Below are 14,415 nucleotides of genomic sequence, written 5' to 3' on the forward strand. Positions count from 1 at the left end.
GTCAAAATCAGCCTCCCTACTGTGTCTCTCTCTCTGTGTTCATCAGCCTCCCTGCTGTGTCTCTCTCTCTCTCTCTCTCGTGTTCATCTCCCGCTGATGTCTCAAGGAGCCGCTGGCGAAATGTGTTTTTCAACATATGCTAATGCTAATTGTCCCGGGGCGATGGTCGTCGTAAACACAGCTAAGACATCCCACTCGTATTCAGCCTGGTGAAGGGGGATGTTGAAATTTGTATGCATGTTAATTTTGGTTTGATTATAAGGAGGATTTTTATCTCGTGGGTTTGTCTCAGGGGGATTTGGTGTGTTAATCCTTGAACATCACCTTACCTTTTTCATCCCCTGTTCGCATCCCGTCGAAGCTACGAAGCCGCTCCATCCCTCGTCAATTGATGATAGAATGTATTGACCACATAATTAATAACAGTGGTCTTGTGCATATCAACACATAAAAAGTAATGTTGTACTATTGTAAAAAGTAGTTTTACTCTTCAAGTCACTTGTGTTGTCCCGTCTTGAGTACTGCTCAGTACTCACTTCCCCCTTCAGAGCAGGAGAGATTGCTGAAATAGAGGGAATACAGAGAACATATACGGCACGCATAGACGAGATAAAACACCTAAATTATTGGGATCGTCTCAAAGCTCTCCAAATGTACTCACTAGAAAGGTGACGAGAGAGATACCAAATAATATACACATGGAAAATACTGGAGGGACAGGTCCCAAATCTGCACAGTAAAATAACAACGTACTGGAGTGAACGATATGGAAGAAAATGCAGAATAGAACCAATGAAGAGCAGAGGTGCCATAGGCACAATCAGAGAACACTGTATAAACATCAGAGGTCCAGTGAAGAGCAGAGGTGCCATAGGCACAATCAGAGAACACTATAAACATCAGAGGTCCGCGGTTGTTCAACGTCCTCCCAGCGACTATAAGAAATATTGCCGGAACAACCGTGGACATCTTCAAGAGGAAACTAGATAGTTTCCTCCAAGGAGTGCCGGACCAACCGGGCTGTGGTGGGTATGTGGGCCTGCGGGCCGCTCCAAGCAACAGCCTGGTGGACCAAACTCTCACAAGTCAAGCCTGGCCTCAGGCCGGGCTTGGGGAGTAGAACAACTCCCAGAACCCCCATTCAGGTACAATCCAGGTACGGTGATCACATCACTCTTCCCCCCCCCCCAAGAAACCGGTCTCTTCCGCTAAGAAACCGGTCTCCCCCCCCCCCTACCAAGCCGGTTTCGTATCTTCCCTATCCGCTTAAAACCCTACGACGCTACTGCCTTGTTAGCTTGCAATTAATCTTCATCTTATTGATGACAGGTATGTCAATTATGACGTGTGAAAGTCTGTCTGTCACCTGCTGGTTGTACTCCTGAGCTGTTCACGCGACTTGGCCAAAGGTCTCAGTATTCCTCAAGCTTCATTTGGTTCATTTTGAACATTGCTTCGTGAAGCTGGTTTTGAAGCTTGAGGAAAGTCTGGGGTTGTTATTATGTTGAAGCTGCGATGGAAGTCAAGTCTGGAGTCCTTTATGGTCTTTGACTTACATCTGGCTGAATGATTTACAGGTTTGGTTTACATCTGGCTGAATGATTTACAGCCAGATGTAAAGCCAGTCTATTTCAGCAATCTCTCCTGCTCTGAAAGGGGAAGTGAGTACTGAGCAGTACTCGAGACGGGACAACACAAGTGACTTGAAGAGTACAACCATTGTGATGGGATCCCTGGATTTGAAAGTTCTCGTAATCCATCCTGTCATTTTTCTGGCTGTCGCAATATTTGCTTGGTTATGCTTCCTAAACGTTAGGTCGTCGAACATCATTATTCCCAAATCCTTTACATGCTGTTTTCCTACTATGGGTACATTCGATTGTGTTTTGTACCCTGTATTATGTTTAAGGTCCTCATTTTTGCCGTATCTGAGTACCTGGAATTTATCACTGTTAAACAGTGATAAATTACATTACATCAATGTATGTACATCAATGCTATGTTATGTACATCTACAGTACATCACATTTTGTCCGTTAGTTATCTTGAGGTTATCTTGAGATGATTTCGGGGCTTTTTAGTGTCCCCGCGGCCCGGTCCTCGAGCAGGCCTCCACCCCCAGGAAGCAGCCCGTGACAGCTGACTAACACCCAGGTACCTATTTTACTGCTAGGTAACAGGGGGCATAGGGTGAAAGAAACTCTGCCCATTGTTTCTCGCCGGCGCCTGGGATCGAACCCGGGAGCACAGGATCACAAGTCCAGCGTGCTGTCCATTCGCCCGACCAGCTCCCTAGTGAGGGAAGTTTGAGGAGCAAGTGGGATGCACTCTGCTAGAGGAGAGGTTATTGGGCTCGCTCTCTCAGACGTCTGCACAGTGGGATGCACTCTGCTAGAGGAGAGGTTATTGGGCTCGCTCTCTCAGACGTCTGAACACACAGCCCCCGGCCACTCCGGTTAATATATCAACGGTACACACTGACCGTTTATAGCGAGCCTGAGCCTACTGTTTATGAGGACAGGCCAGGGGCCAGATTCACGAAGCAGTTACGCCAGCACTTACGAACCTGTCCATCTTTCCTCAATCTTTGGCGGCTTTGTTTACAATTATTAAACAGTTAATGAGCTCGGAAGCACCAGGAGGCTGTTTATAACAATAACAACAGTTGATTGACAAGTTTTCATGCTTGTAAACTGTTTAATAAATGTAACCAAAGCCGTCAAAGATTGAGGGAAGATGTGTACACGTTCGTAAGTGCTTGCGTAACTGCTTCGTGAATCTGGCCCCAGGGGAGCAGGGAGGGGCTCGGACAAGCCGAGCACCTACCGCTCGGAGCCTCGTAATAATTAACGCCAAATCCAGTAAGGGACGAGGCAGTTTATAGCCGTCTTAAATATTGTCCAGATGCTTAATAATTCTCACTCCCCCCCCCCAATCCCTCCCTCCCCCCAATCCCTCTTCCCCCAATCCCTCCCCCCAATCCCTCTTCCCCCAATCCCTCCCCCCAAATCCTCGCCTAGCCACTTTAGGCTGGAGGGTAGAGCGAAGGTCTCCCTTCATGCAGGTCGGCGTTCAGTCCCCGCGACCGTCCACAAGTGATTGGGCACCATTCCTTTCCCTCCGTCCCATCCCAAATCCTTATCCTGACCCCTTCCCAGTGCTATATAGTCGTAATGGCTTGGCGCTTTCCCCCCCTGATAGTTCCGTCCATTCCATCCCATCCCCCGCCCCCCTTTCTGTTGAATAAGACGCTATAATACTCACCAACACGCTATCCTTCGGCTAAGATTGTTTAAGCGGCGGCCGACCCCCAAGACACTTGTAAGGTGCTGTATATCTGTAATTTTTAGGTATAGATTGTGATATAGGTATAGATATAGATATAGATTTAGGTATAGATTATAGATATAAATTACAATTTTGAGTACAGATAGGCCTAGGATAGAGTAAGGTAGGTGTTGGGAATTGTTTACATCTGTAGCACTTGAGTCACGGATTTAGATAAGTGCGATTCGAACGCAGGAAGATGATGGAATACTGTTCAAAACAGTTGGAACATAATCAGCTATTTGTGCTTGCGGGGGTTGAGCTCTGGCTCTTTGGTCCCGCCTCTCAACTGTCAATCAACAGGTGTACAGATTCCTGAGCCTATTGGGCTCTGTCATATCTACACTTGAAACTGTGTATGGAGTCAGCCTCCACCACATTACCCCCTAATGCATTCCATTTGTCAACCACTCTGACACTAAAAAAGTTCTTTCTAATATCTCTGTGGCTCATTTGGGCACTCAGTTTCCACCTGTGTCCCCTAGTGCGTGTTCCCCTTGTGTTAAATAAACTAGCTTTATCTACCCTATCAGTTCCTCTGAGGATCTTGTATATGGTAATCATGTCTCCCCCTAACTCGTGTGTCTTCCAGCGACTTGAGGTTTAGGCCTCGTAGCTCATACCTCTCAGCTCGGGTGCTAGTCTGGTGGCATAACTTTCTAATAACACCCAACTGTATTAGTGGTGAAGGCTGTTCCTTGGGCTCGATCCTGCGTCTCTAGACTTAACATGAACACAGGTTCGATCCTAATATATAACTTCAATATTTAATCTTAAACTCATCAGGGTTTTGCTAATCCATTAGGCTTATTTGTGTAGTTATGAGTATATGAGATGAGTCATATGCTTTATATAATATATGTTCAGCCTTTAACCCGTTCTCGCACTTTCTTAGTCAATATTGACTTTAAATAAGTGCATATGTGACATACTAATTTATTGTGAATATTTTAGTTTACCTTGAAAAGCTTCATAGAAAACACCGACCTCACCTAACCTTCTTAGTATGTTAAGATAAGCATCTTATTGCTTCGTAATTACAATTATTACTTAACCTATACACCTATGTAAAATATTCACAATAAATTAGTATGTCACATATGCACTTATTTAATAAGTCAATATTGACTTAAAGAAAGTGCGAGAATGGGTTGCAGCCTTACATGATCCTTATACCCAAGAAGGGAGTCTATCCTGGAGTCTACCCAATAGGTTATACTCCAATAGTATGTTGTTGTTCCAACTCCAATAATATGTTGTTGTTATATGTTATACTAATATGTTATACTCCAATAATATGTTGTTGGTGAATATAGCGTAGTTATACTCAGGATATATTGGTGGTATGATCAGAGGGGCGCTTGGCCCCCTTCCTCACAGTAGCAGGTCGTATTTTTAACGTATACTCCGCCTAAGGCCCACAAATCGTCGTACTAGAAAACGGCAGCGGCTAGCGAAAGTGACATTCTGTCCCGTTTTCTGTTGTGGGTCCTCTGGCAGGTTAGGATAAGGGCACTTTAGTACGACGCTTTCTCGAGGTTCTTCTTAAAGGTGGATAAGCTCTTCAAGACGATGTTACCAGTTTCTTAACCTAAAGTATCTAAAGTATCTATTGTTATCTTGAGGTTATCTTGAGATGATTTCGGGGCTTTTTAGTGTCCCCGCGGCCCGGTCCTCGACCAGGCCTCCACCCCCAGGAAGCAGCCCGTGACAGCTGACTAACACCCAGGTACCTATTTTACTGCTAGGTAACAGGGGGGCATAGGGTGAAAGAAACTCTGCCCATTGTTTCTCGCCGGCGCCTGGGATCGAACCCAGGACCACAGGATCACAAGTCCATTGTTAAAGCCTGTAGAATATCTAGTTACAATTATTTTTAAGAGTTTTCTAAAAAGTTTCATTTTTTTCCGTTGTTGAAGTGGATAAGATATACTTCAGTAATCTTGTGTATCAGGGGAGCCGGTCGGCCGAGCGGACAGCACGCTGGACTTGTGATCCTGTGGTCCCGGGTTCGTTCCCAGGCGCCGGCGAGAAACAATGGGCAGAGTTTCTTTCACCCTGAATGCCCCCTGTTACCTAGCAGTAAAAAGGTACCTGGGGGTTAGTTAGCTGTCACGGGCTGCTTCCTGGGTGTGTGTGTGTGTGTGTGTGGGGGGGGGTGGGGGGGGGGAATAGTAGTTAGTAAACAGTTGATTGACAGTTGAGAGGCGGGACCAAAGAGCCAGAGCTCAACCCCCGCAAGCACAACTAGGTGAACACCGGAGTGTACGTCAGCACTGTATTCACTCCGTAAGAAACCCAGCCTACTAACGTAGCCAGAAATCTGCACACCCGAGCAACCTTGCTATCTTGAGGTTATCTTGAGGTTATCTTGAGATGATTTCGTTTTTTTTTTAGAGTCCCCGCGGCCCGGTCCTCCACCCCCAGGAAGCAGCCCGTGACAGCTGACTAACACCCAGGTACCTATTTACTGCTAGGTAACAGGGGCATAGGGTGAAACAAACTCTACTGAGTCCGATGCAAAGAAAACGGAAATATTGGCAAGACGTTATTTTTCATAGTACGTAATTGCCTATGTAATGTTGGTTACCAAAACGTTCAAAACGCGACCTATTTGTTCAAGGGACGGGTTGTTGTACCCGGAGGTTGAACAATACAACGGATAACTGCAACAAGATACAGGATATCATGAACAAACTGAACAAAAAAAAAGTAGTCCAACAAATGGCTACAAGAGTTCAACTCGAGCAAATGCAAAGTAATGAACCTAACCGCTGCAAGGGATCAACAGGTCGAACATAAAGTACTTAATGAGAGCCGAAACACTTTGGGAATTGAACTTTGCCAAACCTGACAGACCCATCACGCTAAACCTGTCCCCCCCCCCCCGACCGTCAGGCAGATATCATCAACTCAATACGAGAGTTTGCCCAACCTGAGAACCGCCTTGAGAAATATGATTAAGGAGTCGTTGTTGTTTTAAGATTCACTACCTGGAGCAAAAAGTTGCAAGTAGCACGGGCTATGGTGAGCCCGTATTATTAAGGAGTCGCTGAGCGTCTTGGCACTACTTATGTAGTCGCCATTTATGGTTAATAAGACGCTAGTGGATGCTGCGTCTCTTCAACAGCCGGAGAACATCCATAAGGATGCCCGCACTCTACATTTGGGACGGAGTGAAATTGAAATAAGTTTATTGAGGTAAAATCCCCACCAAGGGATGAGGCAGCTCAAGCTATTCTCACCCCGTTCAGTACATCGTGTTAATACATACATAGACACACATCACAAACAATAAACATATTACCGAACATTCTGAGAGGGACGGAGTGGTTTGCGTTAGAGAGGAAAGATTAAAGAAATTTAACCTTACGCCATTGGAAGAGAAAAATATTATATATATATATATATATATATATATATATATATATATATATATATATATATATATATATATATATATATATATATATGTCGTACCTAATAGCCAAAACGGACTTCTCAGCCTACTATGCAAGGCCTAATTTGCCTAATAAGCCAAGTTTTCATGAATTGTTTTTCGACTACCTAACCTACCTAACCTAACTTTTTCGGCTACCTAACCTAACCTAACCTATAAAGATAGCTTAGGTTAGGTTAGGTAGGGTTGGTTAGGTTCGGTCATATATCTACGTTAATTTTAACTCGAATAAAAAAAATTGACCTCATACATAATGAAATGGGTAGCTTTATCATTTCATAAGAAAAAAATTAGAGAAAATATATTAATTCAGGAAAACTTGGCTTATTAGGCAAATCGGGCCTTGCATAGTAGGCTGAGAAGTGCGTTCTGGCTACTAGGTACGACATATATATATATATATATATATATATATATATATATATATATATATATATATATATATATATATATATATATATATATATTATATAATCACCAAGAACTCTTTCCCTGTGAAGGATTCGAACCTTAGAAAGCCAGGTGCATAACACTGTGATATAACCGGCACTATGACCCCTATGCCACAAGCAGATTATAAAAAAGGTGTAATTACCTAAGTGTAATTCCCTAAGTGTAGTTACAGGATGAGAGCAACGCTCGTGGTGTCCCGTCTTCCCAGCACTCTTTGTCATATAACACTTTGAAACTACTGACGGTCTTGGCCTCCACCACCTTCTCACCTGAGAAAGTCGGGAGGTGTTTCCCCAAACAAGTCAACCACCCCAACGACACTAGTCTATAGCAAAGAGATCGACGGTTCATTTTCATCAAGTCTGTCACATTTATTGAAGAAAAGGCGAGCCTGAATCTCTAATTATCTCATATAATTTCCCTATAACTATGTATTCTCTATGATAGTATGACCAGAACACACAACAATACTCCTAAATAACACAATAACATTACTCCAAAATAAGCAATATTTCAGTCTCACTGCTGAAGGAACTTGAGAATCATCTTCTCCAAATAACTTATGAAAATATTAATTCAATACATCACAACACATCAATCTTACTGGGGCAAGACTGAAGATTTTTTCTATATTTTTTCTCGCAAATTTGTATAAATTACCAAGTACGTATTACAGTACTTTCAATACAGCATAACTTCAGTACTGTATAACTTCTGTACAAATTTAACTGCGGATTTTTTGATGACAATCACTTAAGATTCTTCTTAACTATTCCCGTTAGACCTTGAGAGATGGGAGACCTTGAGAGACGGGAGAGTGGAGAAGGTTCTCACCATGACTGACTTATTGTGCGTGTGGGTGCTAAATAGTGAGCCTATATTAAGGCAAGATTATCTCCTTATGGGGCAAGCTAGCGGCTCCTTGAGTCACCAGACTGTTGTGGTTGTTGCTGGGGTTGATAGGCCTTAATAACCCTCCAGAGGTTGATGTGGGGCCTTAATAACCCTCCAGAGGTTGATATGGGGCCTTAATAACCCTCCAGAGGTTGATATAGGGCCTTAATAACCCTCCAGAGGTTGATATGGGGCCTTAATAACCCTCCAGAGGTTGATATGGGCCTTAATAACCCTCCAGAGGCTGATATGGGGCCTTAATAACCCTCCAGAGGTTGATATGGGGCCTTAATAACCCTCCAGAGGTTGATATGGGGCCTTAATAACCCTCCAGAGGTTGATATGGGGCCTTAATAACCCTCCAGAGGTTGATATGGGGCCTTAATAACCCTCCAGAGGCTGATATGGGGCCTTAATAACCCTCCAGAGGTTGATATGGGGCCTTAATAACCCTCCAGAGGCTGATATGGGGCCTTAATAACCCTCCAGAGGTTGATATGGGGCCTTAATAACCCTCCAGAGGTTGATATGGGGCCTTAATAACCCTCCAGAGGTTGATATGGGGCCTTAATAACCCTCCAGAGGTTGATATGGGCCTTAATAACCCTCCAGAGGTTGATATGGGGCCTTAATAACCCTCCAGAGGTTGATATGGGGCCTTAATAACCCTCCAGAGGCTGATATGGGGCCTTAATAACCCTCCAGAGGTTGATATGGGGCCTTAATAACCCTCCAGAGGTTGATATGGGGCCTTAATAACCCTCCAGAGGTTGATATGGGGCCTTAATAACCCTCCAGAGGTTGATATGGGGCCTTAATAACCCTCCAGAGGTTGATATGGGGCCTTAATAACCCTCCAGAGGTTGATATGGGGCCTTAATAACCCTCCAGAGGTTGATATGGGGCCTTAATAACCCTCCAGAGGTTGATATGGGGCCTTAATAACCCTCCAGAGGTTGATATGGGGCCTTAATAACCCTCCAGAGGTTGATATGGGCCTTAATAACCCTCCAGAGGTTGATATGGGGCCTTAATAACCCTCCAGAGGTTGATATGGGGCCTTAATAACCCTCCAGAAGTGACCTCTTCCGGGCTATTCATGCCCGTGCCATCACTTAGGTGGCTCAATCATCAATCAGTCAATCGGCTCGGTAATCTCTGACCCGCTGTTGGTGTTCGAAACGTTGCAATTAAGCTTAGTTCACACAGCAATCACAATAACAGTGATATATTGATGAACAAATTCACAGGAATTTGCATTTGAAAGCCTCATCAAGGGGGCCTGACGGCTGAGTGGCCGACGCTCGGGATTCGTAGTCATAAGGCTCCGGGTTCGATCCCCGACGGAGGTGGAAACAAATGGACAGAGTTTCTTTCATCCTGATGCCAATGTTCACCTAGCAGTAAATAGGTACCTGGGAGTTAGACAGCTGCTACGGGCTGCTGTTTCTTGGGGGGGGGGGAGGTGTGTAACAAAAAGGAGGCCTAGTCGAGGACCGGGCCGCGGGGACGCTAAATCCCGAAATCATCACAAGACAGTAGAGGACCGGGCCGCGGGGACGCTAAGCCCCGAAATCATCACAAGACAGTAGAGGACTGGGCCGCGGGGACGCTAAGCCCCGAAATCGTCACAAGACAGTAGAGGACCGGGCCGCGGGGACGCTAAGCCCCGAAATAATCTCAAGATAACCCCCAGAAGGAAGACCTTTGGTCATTTAGTGTCATCGGTAGTTAACGAATCGGTAATGATTTGGTGACCTTGAAACGACTCGAGACCAAAACAAGGGTCCAAGGATCGAACCCTGAGAGACTTGTCACCACACGCATACCGATGTTCTTAACCCATTTAGAATACCAATGTGTGGTTCATCCTGCTTGCCAGCGTCGCTAATTGTCTCGTGTACTACACCATTTATGTATGTGGGTGTACTCACCTATTTGTACTCACCTATTTGTACTCACCTATGTGCTTGTGGGGGTTGAGCTCTGGCTCTTTGGTCCCGCCTCTCAACTGTCAATCAACAGGTGTACAGGTTCCTGAGCCTATTGGGCTCTATCATATCTACACTTGAAACTGTGTATGGAGTCAGCCTCCACCACATCACTTCCTAATGCATTCCATCCGTTAACTACTCTGACACTGAAAAAGTTCCTTCTAACGTCTCTGTGGCTCTGTGTGTGTGTGTGTGTGTGTGTGTGTGTGTGTGTGTGTGTGTGTGTGTGGGTGTGTGTGTGTGTGTGTGTGTGTGTGTGTGTGTGTGTGTGTGTGGAGGAGCTCCCGGCACTGTCAGGACTCTCCCCACCAGTGATCACCATGGAAAACAAAAATTGGAATAGTGTCTGTGTAAATCTGATTGCAGTGTTGCCACGATTATCATTTTGTGTAAGTTTTGTTTGTGTATTTTGCACGTAACTGTAATTGTCTTGTCATTCTGTAAGTGGCAACTCGCGTTAAATACACGACTTAACTACGATGTTGCTGCAACGTTCGAACAAGTTGCGACACGTTTCTAACACGTCAGAAACACTTTCTAACGCGTCAGAAACACTTTCTAACGCGTCAGAAACACTTTCTAACGCGTCAGAAACACTTTCTAACGCGTCAGAAACACTTTCTAACGCGTCAGAAACACTTTCTAACGCGTCAGAAACACTTTCTAACGCGTCAGAAACACTTTCTAACGCGTCAAACACTTTCTAGCGCGTCAGAAACACTTTCTAACGCGTCAAACACTTTCTAACGCGTCAGAAACACTTTCTAACGCGTCAGAAACACTATCTAACACGTCAGAAACACTATCTAACACGTCAGAAACACTATCTAACACGTCAGAAACACTATCTAACACGTCAGAAACACTATCTAACACGTCAGAAACACTATCTAACACGTCAGAAACACTATCTAACACGCCAGAAACACGTTTGTAACACGCCAGAAACACGTTTGTAACACGCCAGAAACACGTTTGTAACACGCCAGAAACACGTTTGTAACACGCCAGAAACACGTTTGTAACACGCCAGAAACACGTTTGTAACACGCCAGAAACACGTTTGTAACACGCCAGAAACACGTTTGTAACACGCCAGAAACACGTTTGTAACACGCCAGAAACACGTTTGTAACACGCCAGAAACACGTTTCTAACACGCCAGAAACACGTTTGTAACACGCCAGAAACACGTTTGTAACACGCCAGAAACACGTTTCTAACGAGTTACAACAACTTGGCAACAAGGTAGCAATAGAAGAGACCGTTAGGTTGGGTGTTGATACAGTGCAGTTGAGGCAAAGCGACGTGTCCGGTGGCTGGACGGGTCACTCCATCGTGGACGTGGTTCGACCCCCACTGATGTCAAGCCATAGTTAATATGCAGGTGGTGAAGGTCCTTACTGAAGCCAGATACGCCAGGCAGCAGACCTTTATCTTGCCAACATTTGTTATTTTCATCTGTATCACAGACGACCTTAAATGGTCGAGTCTGTCGTCTCGTGGTGAGATGGTCGAGTCTGTCGACCTGTGTCTAGTGGTGAGATGGTCGAGTCTGTCGACCTGTCTCTCGTGGTGAGATGGTCGAGTCTGTTGTCCTCTGTCTCGTGGTGAGATGGTCGAGTCTGTCGTCCTGTCGTCTCGTGGTGAGATGGTCGAGTCTGTCGCCCTGTGTCTCGTGGTGAGATGGTCGAGTCTGTCGTCCTCTTGTAACAAACTAGGCTGTTGTAAGAATTATTCCAGAAGGTTCCAGAAGTCGTGCAGGGACTTGACCTCTCAACAACGCACATTCCTCTGGGAATTAGCAGGTCTGAGTCACAAATGGCGGGCATCTTTGTTCATAGTTTTGTATAATGAACCATCCTATAGTATTCAGTAATTTAGAGAAATTAGCCTTTATTCATTTTGCATTAAAATTGTATTGTATAATAGTACTGGGTACAATATCAAGAGTATTCTAATTATTGAGTTAAGTCACCATCAGTGACGTCACGAATCAGATCTAAGCTGTAAGGCGGAGTGACCGGCGGTCATAGGTCAGCAGGGTTGACAGGTCTACTATTTCTCAAAGTTCAATTAACCATTTTGGGGATCGGGAACAGCTCTGCCGTTAGATGCTTGTGTAATTTAATTTCAGTAAAATAATTCAACCAGTCTGGATCAATTAAGTACAACAGAGGTTAATTGTTATAACTTAACCTTGCTAAAGTAACTGGGGTAAGCGATGCGGAACAATACAATGTTCTAGTCTGGGCTAGATCAGACGAGGACAGATCAGTGTGGACTACAGAGCAGCTGGGAGAGGTCAACCATCTACCTCTCCCCAAGAGCTGTTCCCGATCCCCCAAAATGGTTAATTGAACTTTGAGAAATAGTAGACCTGTCAACCCTGCTGACCTACGACCGCCGGTCACTCCGCCTTACAGCTTAGATCTGATTCGTGACGTCACTGATGGTGACTTAACTCAATAATTAGAATACTCTTGATATTGTACCCAGTACTATTATACAATACAATTTTAATGCAAAATGAATAAAGGCTAATTTCTCTAAATTACTGAATACTATAGGATGGTTCATTATACAAAACTATGAACAAAGATGCCTGCCATTTGTGACTCAGACCTGCTAATTCCCAGAGGAATGTGCGTTGTTGAGAGGTCAAGTCCCTGCACGACTTCTGGAACCTTCTGGAATAATTCTTACAACAGCCTAGTTTGTTACACTCTGTCTCGTGGTGAGATGGTCGAGTCTGTCGTCCTCTGTCTCGTAGTGACAGAGATAACGAGTCTCGGGGTGGGAAGGGAACTATCAGAGGGTAAAGCACCAAGCCACCACGACTATATAGCACTGGGAAGGGGTCAGGATAAGGATTTGGGATGGGACGGAGGGAAGGAATAGTGTCCCAACCACTTAATGGACGGTCGCGGGGATTGAACGCCGACCTGCATGACGCGAGACCGTCGCTCTACCCTCCCAGGCCAAAGTGGTTGGGCAAACCACCCTCTTTCCTTACTCTGACACAAATTGTGATCTCTTGATATCAGGTTTACATGTATACTAACCAAGATCTTCCTTTCTCCTTCAGGACGATGAGGGCCTTGGCGTGTCTGGAGGTCTGGGTCCTCCTCCAGCTGCTCCTCCACACCTGCCTGGTGAGTGACCTCAGTAACTCATGCTCCAGGGGTGAGTAACTTCACTAATCTCGGGTACAAATGAGTTTATACTCCTTAACTACCAGCGCAGGTTGAATGGCCTCGTTAATCTAAGGTTAAGACAAACCGGACTCGTTACCAGACGTGCGTGTGAGTGACCCTCACGGCCTCCAAATATAGTGGAGTGACCTCACTAATCCTAAACAGGTGTTTGTACTCATTTCTGTCTGGGTGAATAACCTGTATACAGGTGTTTAATGGGTTGACGGAGGTCAACAGCTGTCTAGTGTTGACGGAGGTCAACAGCTGTCCAGTGTTGTGTGAGGTCAACACCTGTCTAGTGTTGACGGAGGTCAACACCTGTCTAGTATTGACGGAGGTCAACAGCTGTCGACTGTCGAGGGAGACTGCAGGAACACGTTGGGCTTGACACCCTTGACAGGCTCCCACACAAGCAGGAGGAAGACGCTTGACTGACGGCAACCAGTCTATCCTCCTACATAGAATGTCGCTTTTCGCACGTATGCGTTACATAAAGCCAAAACATTGTCGTACTTAGAAACGGAAGCGGTTAGGGAAAGGGTCGTACTGTCCCGTTTTCTGTTTTGGGTCCTCTGGTAGGTTAGGGGGAGGACATTTTTAAATTGACCGTTTTCTTGACGGTCCTCCTAAGAAAACCTTAAAGAGGACGGCTGCTGCAGTTCCACCTCTCGCCGTTGGAAGACGAAGGGTTCGGGAGCATGATCACCACATACAAAATCCTCAGGGGGAATTGACACGGGAGATAAAGATATTATTTAACACGGGTGGTACGCGAACAAGGGGACACAGGTGGAAACTGTGCCTCATTCTTCAGGCATAAATAGTAAATATACACCTCCCCCCCCCCACACACACATACACAACACAAGGGGCATATACAGAAAGCGACAAGGAAATCTGCGAGGCACTGAATGCCAGTTTCCATGGAGTGTTCACTACCGAGCCTGAGCAGCTCCCATTGTTAGAAGGGGTTGCCCTAGATGAAAGACTATCAGATATAGAGGTGACAGCAGAGGAGGTAATGAAACAGTTGACAACACTGGATGCAACTAAAGGTGTTGGACCAGACAAAGTATCACCGTGGATACTA

The 14,415-nt window shown here is 45.2% G+C and overlaps 1 protein-coding gene across 2 annotated transcripts in view; it reads left to right on the forward strand.

Annotated features, from left to right (window-relative positions):
• LOC123760877 (inter-alpha-trypsin inhibitor heavy chain H3) overlaps positions 1-14,415 on the forward strand; it is a 199,927-nt gene that overhangs the window by 23,850 nt on the left and 161,662 nt on the right. For both annotated transcript variants that reach the window (XM_069329458.1, XM_069329465.1), the window contains exon 2: positions 13,217-13,283. In XM_069329458.1, coding sequence (XP_069185559.1) covers positions 13,221-13,283 — 63 coding nt within the window. In that variant the 5' untranslated portion in view covers positions 13,217-13,220. The remainder of the gene's footprint in view (positions 1-13,216; positions 13,284-14,415) is intronic.

This window comes from Procambarus clarkii, chromosome 3 (assembly GCF_040958095.1).
Source record: "Procambarus clarkii isolate CNS0578487 chromosome 3, FALCON_Pclarkii_2.0, whole genome shotgun sequence".
NCBI classification, from domain to species: Eukaryota; Metazoa; Arthropoda; class Malacostraca; order Decapoda; family Cambaridae; genus Procambarus; species Procambarus clarkii.